At 43.6% G+C, this 13,659-nt stretch overlaps 1 protein-coding gene and 1 long non-coding RNA gene across 11 annotated transcripts in view; one reads left to right on the plus strand and one right to left on the minus strand.

Annotated features, from left to right (window-relative positions):
- Nucleotides 1–13,659, plus strand: part of fa49a (FAM49A) — an 82,932-nt gene that overhangs the window by 46,211 nt on the left and 23,062 nt on the right. For 4 of the 10 annotated variants that reach the window (XM_045693634.1, XM_045693633.1, NM_001146388.1 and 1 more), the window contains 1 exon segment: nucleotides 7,980–8,059. The exons of 2 other annotated variants lie outside the window; for them this stretch is intronic. In XM_045693634.1, coding sequence (XP_045549590.1) covers nucleotides 7,987–8,059 — 73 coding nt within the window. In that variant the 5' untranslated portion in view covers nucleotides 7,980–7,986. 10 annotated transcript variants of the gene reach the window in all.
- LOC106591618 (uncharacterized) lies at nucleotides 81–298 on the minus strand. The gene is made up of 3 exons (XR_006759018.1): nucleotides 253–298; nucleotides 159–222; nucleotides 81–124 (listed from the first exon to the last, which is right to left on the minus strand). It is a non-coding gene; the product is annotated as an uncharacterized lncRNA (long non-coding RNA).

A 13,659-nucleotide genomic window follows, 5' to 3' on the forward strand; every position in this document is an offset into this window, starting at 1 on the left:
ACCTACTATCAACAGTAGATATACTGTTAGACCTACTATCAACAGCGTAGATATACTGTTAGACCTACTATCAACAGTAGATATACTGTTAGACCTACTATCAACAGTAGATATACTGTTAGACCTACTATCAACAGACAGTAGATACACTGTTAGACCTACTATCAACAGACAGTAGATATACTGTTAGACCTACTATCAACAGTAGATATACTGTTAGACCTACTATCAACAGTAGATATGCTGTTAGACCTACTATCAACAGTAGATATACTGTTAGACCTACTATCAACAGTAGATATACTGTTAGGCCTACTATCAACAGTAGATATGCTGTTAGGCCTACTATCAACAGTAGATATGCTGTTAGACCTACTATCAACAGTAGATATACTGTTAGACCTACTATCAACAGTAGATATACTGTTAGACCTACTATCAACAGTAGATATACTGTTAGACCTACTATCAACAGACAGTAGATATACTGTTAGACCTACTATCAACAGTAGATATGCTGTTAGACCTACTATCAACAGTAGATATACTGTTAGACCTACTATCAACAGACAGTAGATATACTGTTAGACCTTCTATCAACAGTAGATATACTGTTAGACCTACTATCAACAGCTAGATATACTGTTAGACCTACTATCAACAGTAGATATACTGTTAGACCTACTATCAACAGCAGATATACTGTTAGACCTACTATCAACAGACAGTAGATATACTGTTAGACCTTCTATCAACAGTAGATATACTGTTAGACCTACTATCAACAGTAGATATACTGTTAGACCTACTATCAACAGTAGATATACTGTTAGACCTACTATCAACAGTAGATATACTGTTAGACCTACTATCAACAGTAGATATACTGTTAGACCTACTGTCAACAGTAGATATACTGTTAGACCTACTATCAACAGTAGATATACTGTTAGACCTACTATCAACAGCAGATATACTGTTAGACCTACTATCAACAGACAGTAGATATACTGTTAGACCTACTATCAACAGTAGATATACTGTGAGACCTACTATCAACAGTAGATATACTGTTAGACCTACTATCAACAGTAGATATACTGTTAGACCTACTGTCAACAGTAGATATACTGTTAGACCTACTATCAACAGTAGATATACTGTTAGACCTACTGTCAACAGTAGATATACTGTTAGACCTACTATCAACAGACAGTAGATATACTGTTAGACCTACTATCAACAGCAGATATACTGTTAGACCTACTATCAACAGTAGATATACTGTTAGACCTACTATCAACAGTAGATATACTGTTAGACCTACTATCAACAGTAGATATACTGTTAGACCTACTATATGCATGTACAGTAGCACGTATATGAACAATATACTGATTCATTCTATAATATATTGATTGATAGAGTTTCATTTTAACAGGGGAAATGTTATACAGAGGAACAACTAGAGGAGAGGATAGGTCAGGAAAGATGATTAGATGAGAGGAAGGTTAGGTTTGAATAATGAGGGAGCTACAATAATTGAACATCGGTAAATAATTTTCCTCTTTAATGTGTCTGTTGTTATCTCCTGTTAGGGGTCAAATCAAATTAAATTGTATTTTTCACATGCGCCGAGTATAACAGGTGTAGTAGATCTCACAGTGAAATGTTTACTTACATGCCCTTAACCAACAATGCAGTTAAAATAAATAAATACAATTAAGTAATAAAAAATTAAAAAGCCACAGTAAAATAACAATAGCTAGGCTATATACAGGGTGTTACGGTACAGAGTCAATGTGGAGGCTATATACAGGAGGTACCGGTACAGAGTCAATGTGGAGGCTATATACAGGGGGTACCGGTACAGAGTCAATGTGGAGGCTATATACAGGGTGTTACGGTACAGAGTCAATGTGGAGACTATATACAGGGGGTACCGGTACAGAGTCAATGTGGAGGCTATATACAGGGGGTACCGGTACAGAGTCAATGTGGAGGCTATATACAGGGGGTACCGGTACAGAGTCAATGCAGAGGCTATATACAGGGTGTTACCGGTACAGAGTCAATGTGGAGGCTATATACAGGGTGTTACGGTACAGAGTCAATGTGGAGGCTATATACAGGGTGTTACGGTACAGAGTCAATGTGGAGGCTATATACAGGGTGTTACCGGAACATAGTCAATGTGGAGGCTATATACAGGGGGTACAGGTACAGAGTCAATGTGGAGGCTATATACAGGGTGTTATGGTACAGAGTCAATGTGGAGGCTATATACAGAGGGTACCGGTACAGAGTCAATGTGGAGGCTATATACACGGGGTACCGGTACAGAGTCAATGTGGAGGCTATATACAGGGTGTTACGGTACAGAGTCAATGTGGAGACTATATACAGGGGGTACCGGTACAGAGTCAATGTGGAGGCTATATACAGGGGGTACCGGTACAGAGTCAATGTGGAGGCTATATACAGGGGGTACCGGTACAGAGTCAATGCAGAGGCTATATACAGGGTGTTACCGGTACAGAGTCAATGTGGAGGCTATATACAGGGTGTTACGGTACAGAGTCAATGTGGAGGCTATATACAGGGTGTTACGGTACAGAGTCAATGTGGAGGCTATATACAGGGTGTTACCGGTACATAGTCAATGTGGAGGCTATATACAGGGGGTTACGGTACAGAGTCAATGTGGAGGCTATATACAGGGTGTTACGGTACATAGTCAATGTGGAGGCTATATACAGGGGGTACCGGTACAGAGTCAATGTGGAGGCTATATACAGGGTGTACCGTTTAGTCGAGGTAATTGAGGTAATATATACACTACCGTTCAAAGGTTTAGGGTCACTTCGAAATGTCCTTGTTTTTTAAAGAAAAGCAAATGTTTTATCCATTAAAATAACATCAAAATGATTAGAAAAACAGTGTAGACATTGTTAATGTTGTAAATGACTATTGAAGCTGGAAACGGCAGATTCTTTTTATGGAATATCTACATAGGCGTACAGAGGCCCATTATCAGCAACCATCACTCCTGTGTTCCAATGTCACGTTGTGTTAGCTAATCCAAGTTGATTATTTTAAAAGACTAATTGAGCATTAGAAACCCTTTTGCAATTATGTTAGCACAGCTGAGAACTGTTGTTCTGATTAAAGAAGCAATACAACTGGCCTGAAGACTAGCTGAGTATCTGGAGCATCAGCACTTGTGGGTTTGATTATAAGCTTAAAATGGCCAGAAACAAATCACTTTCTTCTGAAATTCGTCAGTCTATTCTTGGTCTGAGTAATGAAGGCTATTCCATGTGAGAAATTGCCAAGAAACTGAAGATCTTGAACAAAGTAGTACTGTGTACTACTCCCTTCACAGAACAGCACAAACTGGCTCTAAACAGAATAGAAAGAGGAGTGGGAGGCCCCGGTGCACAACTGAGCATGATCACACCGTCGTCTGGAACAGCTGGTGCTCTCATGCATGTTTCAGTGTTAGTTGCCTCGGCGCGAGCATAGAAGTCATTTTGCTTGTCTGGTAGGCTCGTGTCACTGGGCAGCTCTCGGCTGTGCTTCCCTTTGTTGTCTGTAATAGGTTGCAAACCCTGCCAAATCCGACGATCGTAAGAGCCGGTGTAGTATGATTCGATCTTAGTCCTGTATTGAAGCTTTGCCTGTTTGATGGTTCGAGGGCAGAGCAGGATTTCTTTTAAGCTTCCGTGTTAGATTCCCGCTCCTTGAAAGTGGCAGCTCTACCCTTTAGCTCAGTGCGGATGTTGCCTGTAATCCATTGCTTCTGGTTGATGTATATATGTACAGTTACTGTGGGGACGACGTCATCGATGCACTTATTGATGAAGCCAGTGACTGATGTGGTGCACTCCTCAATGCCATCGGAAGAATCCCGGAACATATTCCAGTCTGTGCTAGCAAAACAGTCCCGTAGCTTTGCATCTGCTTCATCTGACCACTTTTTTATTGACCGAGTCACTGGTGCTTCCTGCTTGTAAGCAGGCATCAGGAGTATAGAATTACGGTCAGATTTGCCAAATGTAGGGTGAGGGACAGCTTTGTACGTGTCTCTGTGTGTGGAGTAAAGGTGGTCTACCGTTTTTTTTCCTCTGGTTGTACATTTAACATGCTGATAGAAATTAGGTAAAACAGATTTAAGTTTCCCTGCATTAAAGTCCCCCGCCACTAGGAGCTCCACCTATGGATGAGCGTTTTCCTCTTTGCTTATGGCGGTGTACAGCTCATTGAGGGCGGTCTTCGTGACAGCATTGGTCTGTGGTGGTATGTAGACAGCTACGAAAAATACAGATGAAAACTCTCTAGGTAGATAGTGTGGTCTAGAGCTTATCATGAGATACTCTACCTCAGGTGAGCAAAAACTCGAGACTTCCTTAGATATTGTGCACCAGCTGTTGTTTAGAAATATACTTAGGCCTCCACCCCATGTCTTACCAAACGCTGATGTTCTATCCTGCCGATAGAGTGTATAACCCACCAGCTGTATGTTATTAATGTCGTCGTTCAGCCACGACTTGGTGAAACATAAGATATTACAGTTTTTAATGTCCCGTTGGTAGGATATACGTGCATTTAGCTCATCCAATTTATTTTCCAGCGATTTTGCTTTGGCCAGTAGTACGGATGGCAAGGGCAGATTAGTCACTCATTGGCGGATCCTCACAAGGCACCCCGATCTCTTTCTGCGATATCTTTTTTGTCTCTTTCTCCTGCGAATGACGGGGATGAGGGCCTGTTCGGGTGTCTGCGGTAAATCCTTCTCGTCCGACTCATTAAAGAGAAATTCTTCATCCAGTTCAAGATGAGTAATCGCTGTTCTGATTTCCAGAAGCTCTTTTAGGTCATAAGAGACTGTGGAAGCAACATTATGTACAAACTAAGTTACAAAAAATTTGAAAAAACAAACAAAATAGCACGGTTGGTTAAGAGCCCATGAAACGGCAGCCATCCTCTCCGGAGCATCTTACATACTAGGGGTTATGGGTTAGGGTTGGGGTTAGAAGTTAGAGGTTAGGTTTGGCTAGGGTTGGTGTTGGGGTAGGTTGGGATGGGATAGGGTCGGGGTAGAGTTAGGGTAGGGTCGGGGTAGCGGAAGGGTTGGGGTTGGGGTAGGGATAGGGTCAGGGTAGGGTTGGGGTAGGGTTGGGGTAGGGTCGGGGTAGGGGTAGGGTTGGGGTTGGGGTAGGGTAGGGGTAGGGGTAGGGTTGGGGTAGGATAGGGGTAGGGTCGGGGTAGGGTTGGGGTAGGGTTGGGGTAGGGTCCGGGTAAGGTTGGGGTAGGGTTAGGGTTGGGGTAGGGTTGGGGTAGGGATGGGGGTTAGGGGTTAGGGGTTAGGGTTAGGGTTAGTATGGGGTACGGGTTAGGGGTTAGAGTTGGGGTTAGGGTTGTGGTAGGGGTTAGGTTAGGTTAGGTTAGGTCAGGTTAGGTTAGGTTAGGGGTAGGGTTATGCTAGGGGTTAGGTTTGGGGTAGAGGTTAGTATGCTTACCAAGGGGAACTGCCCCTTCCTACTTTCAGACTATGCTCAAACCCTACAGCCCAACCCGAATACTGTGTCATGATCAAAGATATGATCAAGAGCCTCACATACAGTCTAGCGTTTGGTCATTGTGCTGCCACAGAATGAATTGTGAGCAAGGTCTCAAATGAACTTTATATACCAGAGCAGCAAGAAAAGTTCTATATATTATTGAAACAATGTTGTGATTGTTTGTGAGAACGCCAACAGGTGTGGTTACCGTGGGGGAAAGATTCTATTGGGGAAATGTTCCTGTGGGGGTTGCCATGGAAGCCAAGAAGGGGAGTGAGGTGTGTGTGTGTGTGTGTGTGTGTGTGTGTGTGTGTGTGTGTGTGTGTGTGTGTGTGTGTGTGTGTGTGTGTGTGTGTGATCACACACATGCATGTGGGGGTCTGGGAGAGGAAGTGTGTCCATCTGATGAATGGGCATGTGCCTGAACTCAATTTTATACACTAATTGTAGTCTCACCCATTCATTTCTAATGACCGGTCATTTTTGACTGGGAAAACCACAGGTGTACAAAAGTTAAATAAAAAACACCCAAAATGTAATGAAAATCATCAACATGTATTTTGTGTGTTCAGATGCCCTGTGTGGACAAAGTCATGGAACCTTATTACAATCAGATTAAATGAACTACATTTTTTTGAGAGAAAACTTGTAAATCAGTCCAATTCGACCGAAACTTGACCGCCCCCTTCTAGCTCTGAATCGATTAATAGCTACGGTACTGATAAAAAAATTGACTTTCTATACCTGTGATATGTGGTTGTCCCACCTAGCTACCTTAATAAGATGAATACACTAACTGTAAATCGCTCTGGATAAGAGCGGCTGCTAAATTACTAAAATATAAATGTCAAATTGTAAGGGTAAGGGTTAGGGTAGATTTGAGTTGGGGTAGGAGTTAGGTTTAGGGTTTAGGGTTAGGATAAGAGTTAGGGTTGAGGTATGGGTTAGGGTTGTGGTAGGTGTTAGGGTTGGGTTAATGTTGGGGTAGGGGTTAGGGTAGGGTTAGGGTAGGGATTACAGTTGGGATAGGGATTAGGGTAAGGTTAAGGTTAGGGCGGGGTAGGGTAGGGTAGGGTAGGGGTAATTGCTGGGTTAGGGTTAGGATAGGGTTAGGGTTAGTTATATTGTTTGTCTATCTGTTTCCAGTCTAGGTTGGTGTTAATTCCACTGTTAGTCTATCTGTTTCCAGTCTAGGTTGGGGTTAATTCCACTGTTAGTCTATCTGTTCCCAGTCTAGGTTGGGGTTAGTTCCACTGTCAGTCTCTGTTTCCAGTCTAGGTTAAGGTTAGTTCTACTGTATGTCTATCTCTCTCCTGTCCAGGTTGCAGCCATGGGGAACCTCATTAAGGTCCTTGGCAAGGATTTAGAAAACTGTCCACATTTTTTCCTGGACTTCGAAAGTAAGTGAGCGCTGGGATGTGCATGTGTGTGTGTGTGTATCAGTGTGTGATGCAGGGTGGAGGTCAAAGGTCAGAGGTCAGAGGTAGAGGTTGGGACGGAGAGGAATGGGGTTGTGGATGTGGGTTGATGTGCTTATGGTGTGTTGTGGGTGTTGTGGGTGGTGTCTGTCATGTTCAGAAACTCTCTGCCCTCACTCTCATTCTTGGCGCTCGTGAACAGCTTCGGGAACCAATTAGTCCTCATAAGCCCCAAGATCCCTTGAAATATTGACATATTTAATCAGCTTAAGCAAAGCACAAAAAAATGTCCATTTGTAGTTAATATTTAATTTAAATTGATATCGCAATAACCAGAGGACGTACCCAGCAGACCTCCAGTAGTGAGAAGCTGGTCAGACGTACCCAGCAGTCCTCCAGTACTGAGAAGCTGAACAGATGTACCCAGCAGTCCTCCAGTACTGAGAAGCTGGACAGATGTACCCAGCAGTCCTCCAGTACTGAGAAGCTGGACAGATGTACCCAGCAGTCCTCCAGTACTGAGAAGCTGGACAGACGTACCCAGCAGACCTCCAGTACTGAGAAGCTGGACAGACGTACCCAGCAGTCCTCCAGTACTGAGAAGCTGAACAGATGTACCCAGCAGCCTTCCAGTACTGAGAAGCTGGACAGACGTACCCAGCAGACCTCCAGTACTGAGAAGCTGGACAGACGTACCCAGCAGTCCTCCAGTACTGAGAAGCTGGACAGACGTACCCAGCAGACCTCCAGTACTGAGAAGCTGAACAGCGGAGCGCTAGAAGAAAACAAACCGGAGTGAGAGAGTGATATGTCTGTCCATGTTGCCATGCCAACGCCACCCACGACATACCTGGACGGACTATGCCACCATCACACCTGAACAACCCACCCCCTCCTACCCCAACCATACACACACACACACACACACCACACACACGTCCCTCACACCTCCCCATCATCACCCACACAATCCTCTTCTTCCCTCTTTCTGTTCTAGGAGATTCATGGGTAACCTCCTGAAAGTGCTGGCTTGCTCCGATCTTGAGCATGGCCCAATCATTTTCCTTGACTTTGAACGTGAGACCATCCGCTTTTTTTATCATTTTTATTTTTCTCTCTGTTTTTGAAATGTATTTTGTCTTTTTTTATTTATAGTTCTTCCTTCATTCTGTCTGTGTTGTTTGTCCGTATACCTGTAGTCTCTCCTCCATGTTTTTTTCCTCCTCCATGTTTCTCTCCTCAGTCCTCACCGTTTCCTCCATTTTATTTTTTTCAGCTCAAGACGCTGGTCTTCATATGTAATATCTGGAGTTATATGTGAAGACTAGCTGGAAGCAATAAGCTGAAATATGGCTACTACTATGTGGATGATTCAAATTGTACACAGACTTTCAGATTGGTATCGGGCCCTATTTAGTAAGCAATTTAGCAAGAGTCTTCAGAATGCCATATCTCTTATTTTTTATCTTGTTGCTATGAGATAAAGATGTCTTACAGCCAAAGACCATCTCTATCTATCCACCCTATCAGCTTCCCGCTTTGCAATACTATTGGATGAGTGAGTGAGTGTTGTGTGCATGTGTTTGTGTGTTTAATCTGGTGTGTGTGCGTGCGTGTGTGTTTGTGTGGGAAGCGAGGGTCGGTCACAAAATGGCCACCTCCATCCTTGCCTTCCCTCTTTCCACTCTGACCTCTAACCTTTAACTTCTTCTTTTCCTTCCTTCTCCAAAGTCACCCCTATTTAACAAATGGTTCCTTCCACTCTCCGGTAGAATCTGTTATAGTTCCTATGGAAACGGAGTAGCCCACTGCTAGGGAGAATGGGGTGCTTGCACTAAAGTAGAGTTAACCCCCTCTCTACAGCAGCACTGTGCTCTCCTGCTCCAGTGAGAGGCAGAAGTCATCTCTGTCACACAGATGAAAGCTCGAGTTAATAATGATACATACCAATACAAAGGTCAACGCTGGGGATCTACTCCATAACCTAAAACTGCATTAGTTCACCTCTATGTAGAATCAAACAAAGCATCGACACATAACTAATCTAAATAGACATTGAATTGCCATTATTAGCTTAGCAACAGATATAAAGGCTATGGGGTCACCTTCATAACTAATCTAAAATAATGCATCAACTCCACAATCTAAACCACTCAACTTCATTACAAACCAAACAACATAGACCAGGGATATGGATCAACTCCATTACAAAGCAAACAACATAGACCAGGGATATGGGTCAACTCCATTACAAACCAAACAACATAGAACAGGGATATGGGTCAACTCCATTACAAACCAAACAACATAGACCAGGGATATGGATCAACTTCATTACAAACCAAACAACATAGACCAGGGATATGGATCAACTCCATTACAAACCAAACAACATAGACCAGGGATATGGGTCAACTTCATTACAAACCAAACAACATAGACCAGGGATATGGGTCAACTCCATTACAAACCAAACACATTGGCCAGGGATATGGGTCAACTCCATTACAAACCAAACAACATAGACCAGGGATATGGGTCAACTCCATTACAAACCAAACAACATAGACCAGGGATATGGATCAACTTCATTACAAACCAAACAACATAGACCAGGGATATGGGTCAACTCCATTACAAACCAAACATAGACCAGGGATATGGATCAACTTCATAACGATAGACTTGAAAGTGTCAGATCCGTAACCTAAATGAGAACCCTGGTTCACCCCCCTCCACTTCCTGGAGTGACGGAATTAATCTACCTTTTCCCCCCTCCTCAATCGACACAAAATACCTCAAAATGACAGAGCAAAGACGGGTTTTTAGAATTATTTATTTACAGAAGTATTCAGACCTTTTACTACGAGACTTGAAATTGAGCTCAGGTGCATCCTGTTTCCATTGATCATCCTTGAGATGTTTCTACAACTTGATTGGAGTCCACCTGTGGTAAATTTAATTGATTGGACATGATTTGGAAAGGCACACACCTGTCTATATAAGATCCCACAGTTGACAGTGCATGTCAGAGCAAAAACCAAGCCATGAGGTCAAAGGACTTGTCCGTAAAACTCCGAGACAGGATTGTGGCAAGGCACAGATCTGGGGAAGGGTACCAAGAAAATGTATGCAAATTCCCGGCCAAACTGAACAATCAGGGGAGAAGGGCCTTGGTCAGGGAGGTGACCTGATGGTCACTCTGACAGAGCTCCAGAGTTCCTCTTTGGAGATGGGAGAACTTTCCAGAAGGACAACTATCTCTGCACCACTCCACCAATCAGGGCTTTGTGGTAGAGTGGCCAGACGGAAGTCACTCCTCAGTAAAAGGCACATGACAGCCCACTTGGAGTTTGCCAAAAGGAACCCAAAGACTGTCAGACCATGAGACACAAGAATCTCTGGTCTGATGAAACCAAGATTGAACTCTTTGGCCTGAATGCCAAGCGTCACGTCTGGAGGAAACCAGACACCCCTACGATGAAGCATGGTGGTGACAGCATCATGCTGTGGGGATGTTTTTCAGCAGAAAGGACTGAAAGACTAGTCAGGATGGAGGGAAAGATGAACAGAGCAAAGTAGAGAGAGATCATTGATGAAAACCTGCTCCAGAGCGCTTAGGACCTCAGAATGGGGCGAAGGTTCATATTCCAACAGGACAACGACCCTAAGCACACAGCCAAGACAACGCATGAGTGGCTTCGGGAGAAGTTCCTGAATGTCCTTGAGTGGCCCAGCCAGAGCCCGGACTTGAACCCGATCAAACATCTCTGGAGAGACCTGAAAATAGCTGTGCAGCAATGCTTCCCATCCAATCTGACAGAGTTTGAGAGGATATGCAGAGAAGAATGGAAGAAGCTCCTCAAATGCAGGTGTGCCAAGCTTGTAGTGTCATACCCAAGAAGACTCAAGGCTGTAATCGCTGCCAAAGGTAATGGGTCTGAATACTTTTGTAAATGTAATATTTCAGTTTTCTTTTTTGTATAAATTGCAAACATTTCTAAAAAACAGTTTTTTCTTTGTCATTATGTGGTATTGTGTGTCGATTGATGAGGGGAAAAAAAACGGTTTAATACATTTTAGAAGGCTTTAACGTAACAAAATGTGGAAAAAGTCAAGAGGTCTGAATACTTTCCGAATGCGCTGTATGTCACAATAGGACACCAGACTATCGCGTCTGCCTGTTGCTTCCAGCGTTGGTTCTCCCCTGCCTGTCCCATTTAGTCACTAAAACACACTCATCACAGATGAACAAACAAAGCCTACGGTATAGTGACTGAAAGGCACCCTGTGTGTACTGTACTGTCTGTGCCTAGGGGTAGTCTCAGTTGATTATTTGTTCAGCTGATCTGGATACAACCATTGGACACAAATCTGGTTCTGGTTTATTCACTAACAAACCAACATACAGCAGGGAGAGAGAGAGAGACAGAGACAGAAAGAGAGATAGAGAGAAAGAGAGAGAGAGAGGGAGAGAGAGAGAGAGAGAGAGAGACACACACAATGACATATACATGTCAATACAGTGTAAATAGCTCTCTGCCTCACCTCTCACCCTCTCTCTGTGTCCACTCTCTCTCTCTCTCTCCAGGTAATGTCTTTTATTCTCTCTCTCGCTCTCTCTTTCCGCACTCTTCTTTGATCTCTCTCTTTCCTTTTCCCCCTCAAGAGCCCGCCTACTGCTGCCACTCCTAAAGCTAGGGCTGCCACTTCTAAATCTAGGGCTGCCACTCCTAAAGCTAGGGCTGCCACTCCTAAATCTAGGGCTGCCATTCCTAAAGCTAGGGCTGCCACTCCTAAAGCTAAGGCTGCCACTCCTGAAGCTAGGGCTGCCACTCCTAAAGCTAGGGCTGCCACTCCTGAAGCTAGGGCTGCCACTCCTAAAGCTAGGGCTGCCACTCCTGAAGCTAGGGCTGCCACTCCTAAAGCTAGGGCTGCCACTCCTTAAGCTAGGGCTGCCACTCCTAAAGCTAGGGCTGCCACTCCTAAAGCTAGGGCTGCCATTCCTAAAGCTAGGCCTGACACTCCTAAAGCTAGGGCTGCCACTCCTAAAGCTAGGGCTGCCACTCCTAAAGCTAGGGCTGCCACTCCTAAAGCTAGGGCTGCCACTCCTAAAGCTAGGGCTACCACTCCTAAAGCTACGGCTGCCACTCCTAGAGCTAGGGCTGCCACTTTTTAAACCCACTGGCAAAAACAATGATGCATCTTTATCAGCTGATGTAAAAAGGGATTTATAAATACATTTGATTGATTGATTGATTGATTGATTATTCAACGACATCACATCACAACAACTCAAGCTTTAGGTTCTGCTTCAATAACTGCTGTGTGTGACAGAGATGATTCCTTGCCTTCTCTACCCTTTCTGACTGTACTGTGACCAACTAAACTGATACATTAAACTAGAAAGGCCAGATCCTTCACTTGAGATGTGCACATGGACTGTAACGCAAACCCAGGAAACATTATGCTGACGTTCATGCAAGATTCAACGATAATCAATGTTTTACACTTTTGATCAAACTCTTTAGAGTAAATAAACACAGAAGGAGAAGTGACACAAAAAAAAAGCATAAACAAATGTGGAACAAGACTGAGACTAATCATTCCAGTGTTTTTTTTTATTTTGTTCTGTGTTCTACATTGTAGAATAATAGTGAAGACATCAAAACTATGAAATAACACATATGGAATCCTGTTGTAAGTTTAAAAAAAACTGTTAAACAAATCAAAATATATTTTGTATTTGAGATTCTTCAAATAGCCACCCTTTGCCTTGATGACAGCTTTGCACATCCTTGGCATCAACCAGCTTCACCTAGAATGCTTTTCCAACAGTCTTGAAGGAGTTCCCACATATGCTGAGCACTTGTTGGCTGATTTTTCTTCACTCTGCGGTCCAACTCATCCCAAACCATCTCAATTGGGTTGAGGTCGGGGGATTGTGGAGGCCAGGTCTGATGCAGCACTCCATCACTCTCCTTCTTGGTCAAATAGGCCTTACACAGCTTGGAGGTGTGTTGGGTAATTGGCCTGTTGAAATACAAATGATAGTCCCGCTAAGCCCAAACCAGATGTGACGGAGTATTGCTGCAGAATGCTGTGGTAGCCATGTTGGTTAAGCGTGTGAATTCTAAATAAATCACAGACAGGGTTACCAGCAAAGCCCCCCCACATCATAACACCTCATCCTCCATGCTTTAAGGTGGGAAATACACATGCAGAGATCATCCGTTCACTTACTCTGCGTCTCACAAAGACACAGCGGTTGGAACCCAAAATCTCCAATTTGGACTCCAGACCAAAGGACAAATTTCCACCGGTCTAATGTCCATTGCTCGTGTTTCTTGGCCCTAAGCAAGTCTCATGTTCTTATTGGTGTATTTTAGTAGTGGTTGCTTTTCAGCAATCCGACCATGAAGGCCTGATTCACACAGTCACCTCCGAACAGTTGATTTTGAGATGTGAATGCTACTTGAAATCTCTGAAGCATTTATTTGGGCTGCAATTTCTGAGGCTGGTGACACTAATGAACTTATCCTCTGCAGCAGAGGTAACTCTGGGTCTTCCATTCCTATGGCGGTCCTCATGAGAGCCAGTTTCATCATAGTGCTTGATGGCTTTTGCGACCGCACAAAGTTCTTGAAATTTTCCATGTTGACTGACCATCATGTCTT

This window comes from Salmo salar, chromosome ssa14, assembly GCF_905237065.1.
Source record: "Salmo salar chromosome ssa14, Ssal_v3.1, whole genome shotgun sequence".
Taxonomy (NCBI): domain Eukaryota; kingdom Metazoa; phylum Chordata; class Actinopteri; order Salmoniformes; family Salmonidae; genus Salmo; species Salmo salar.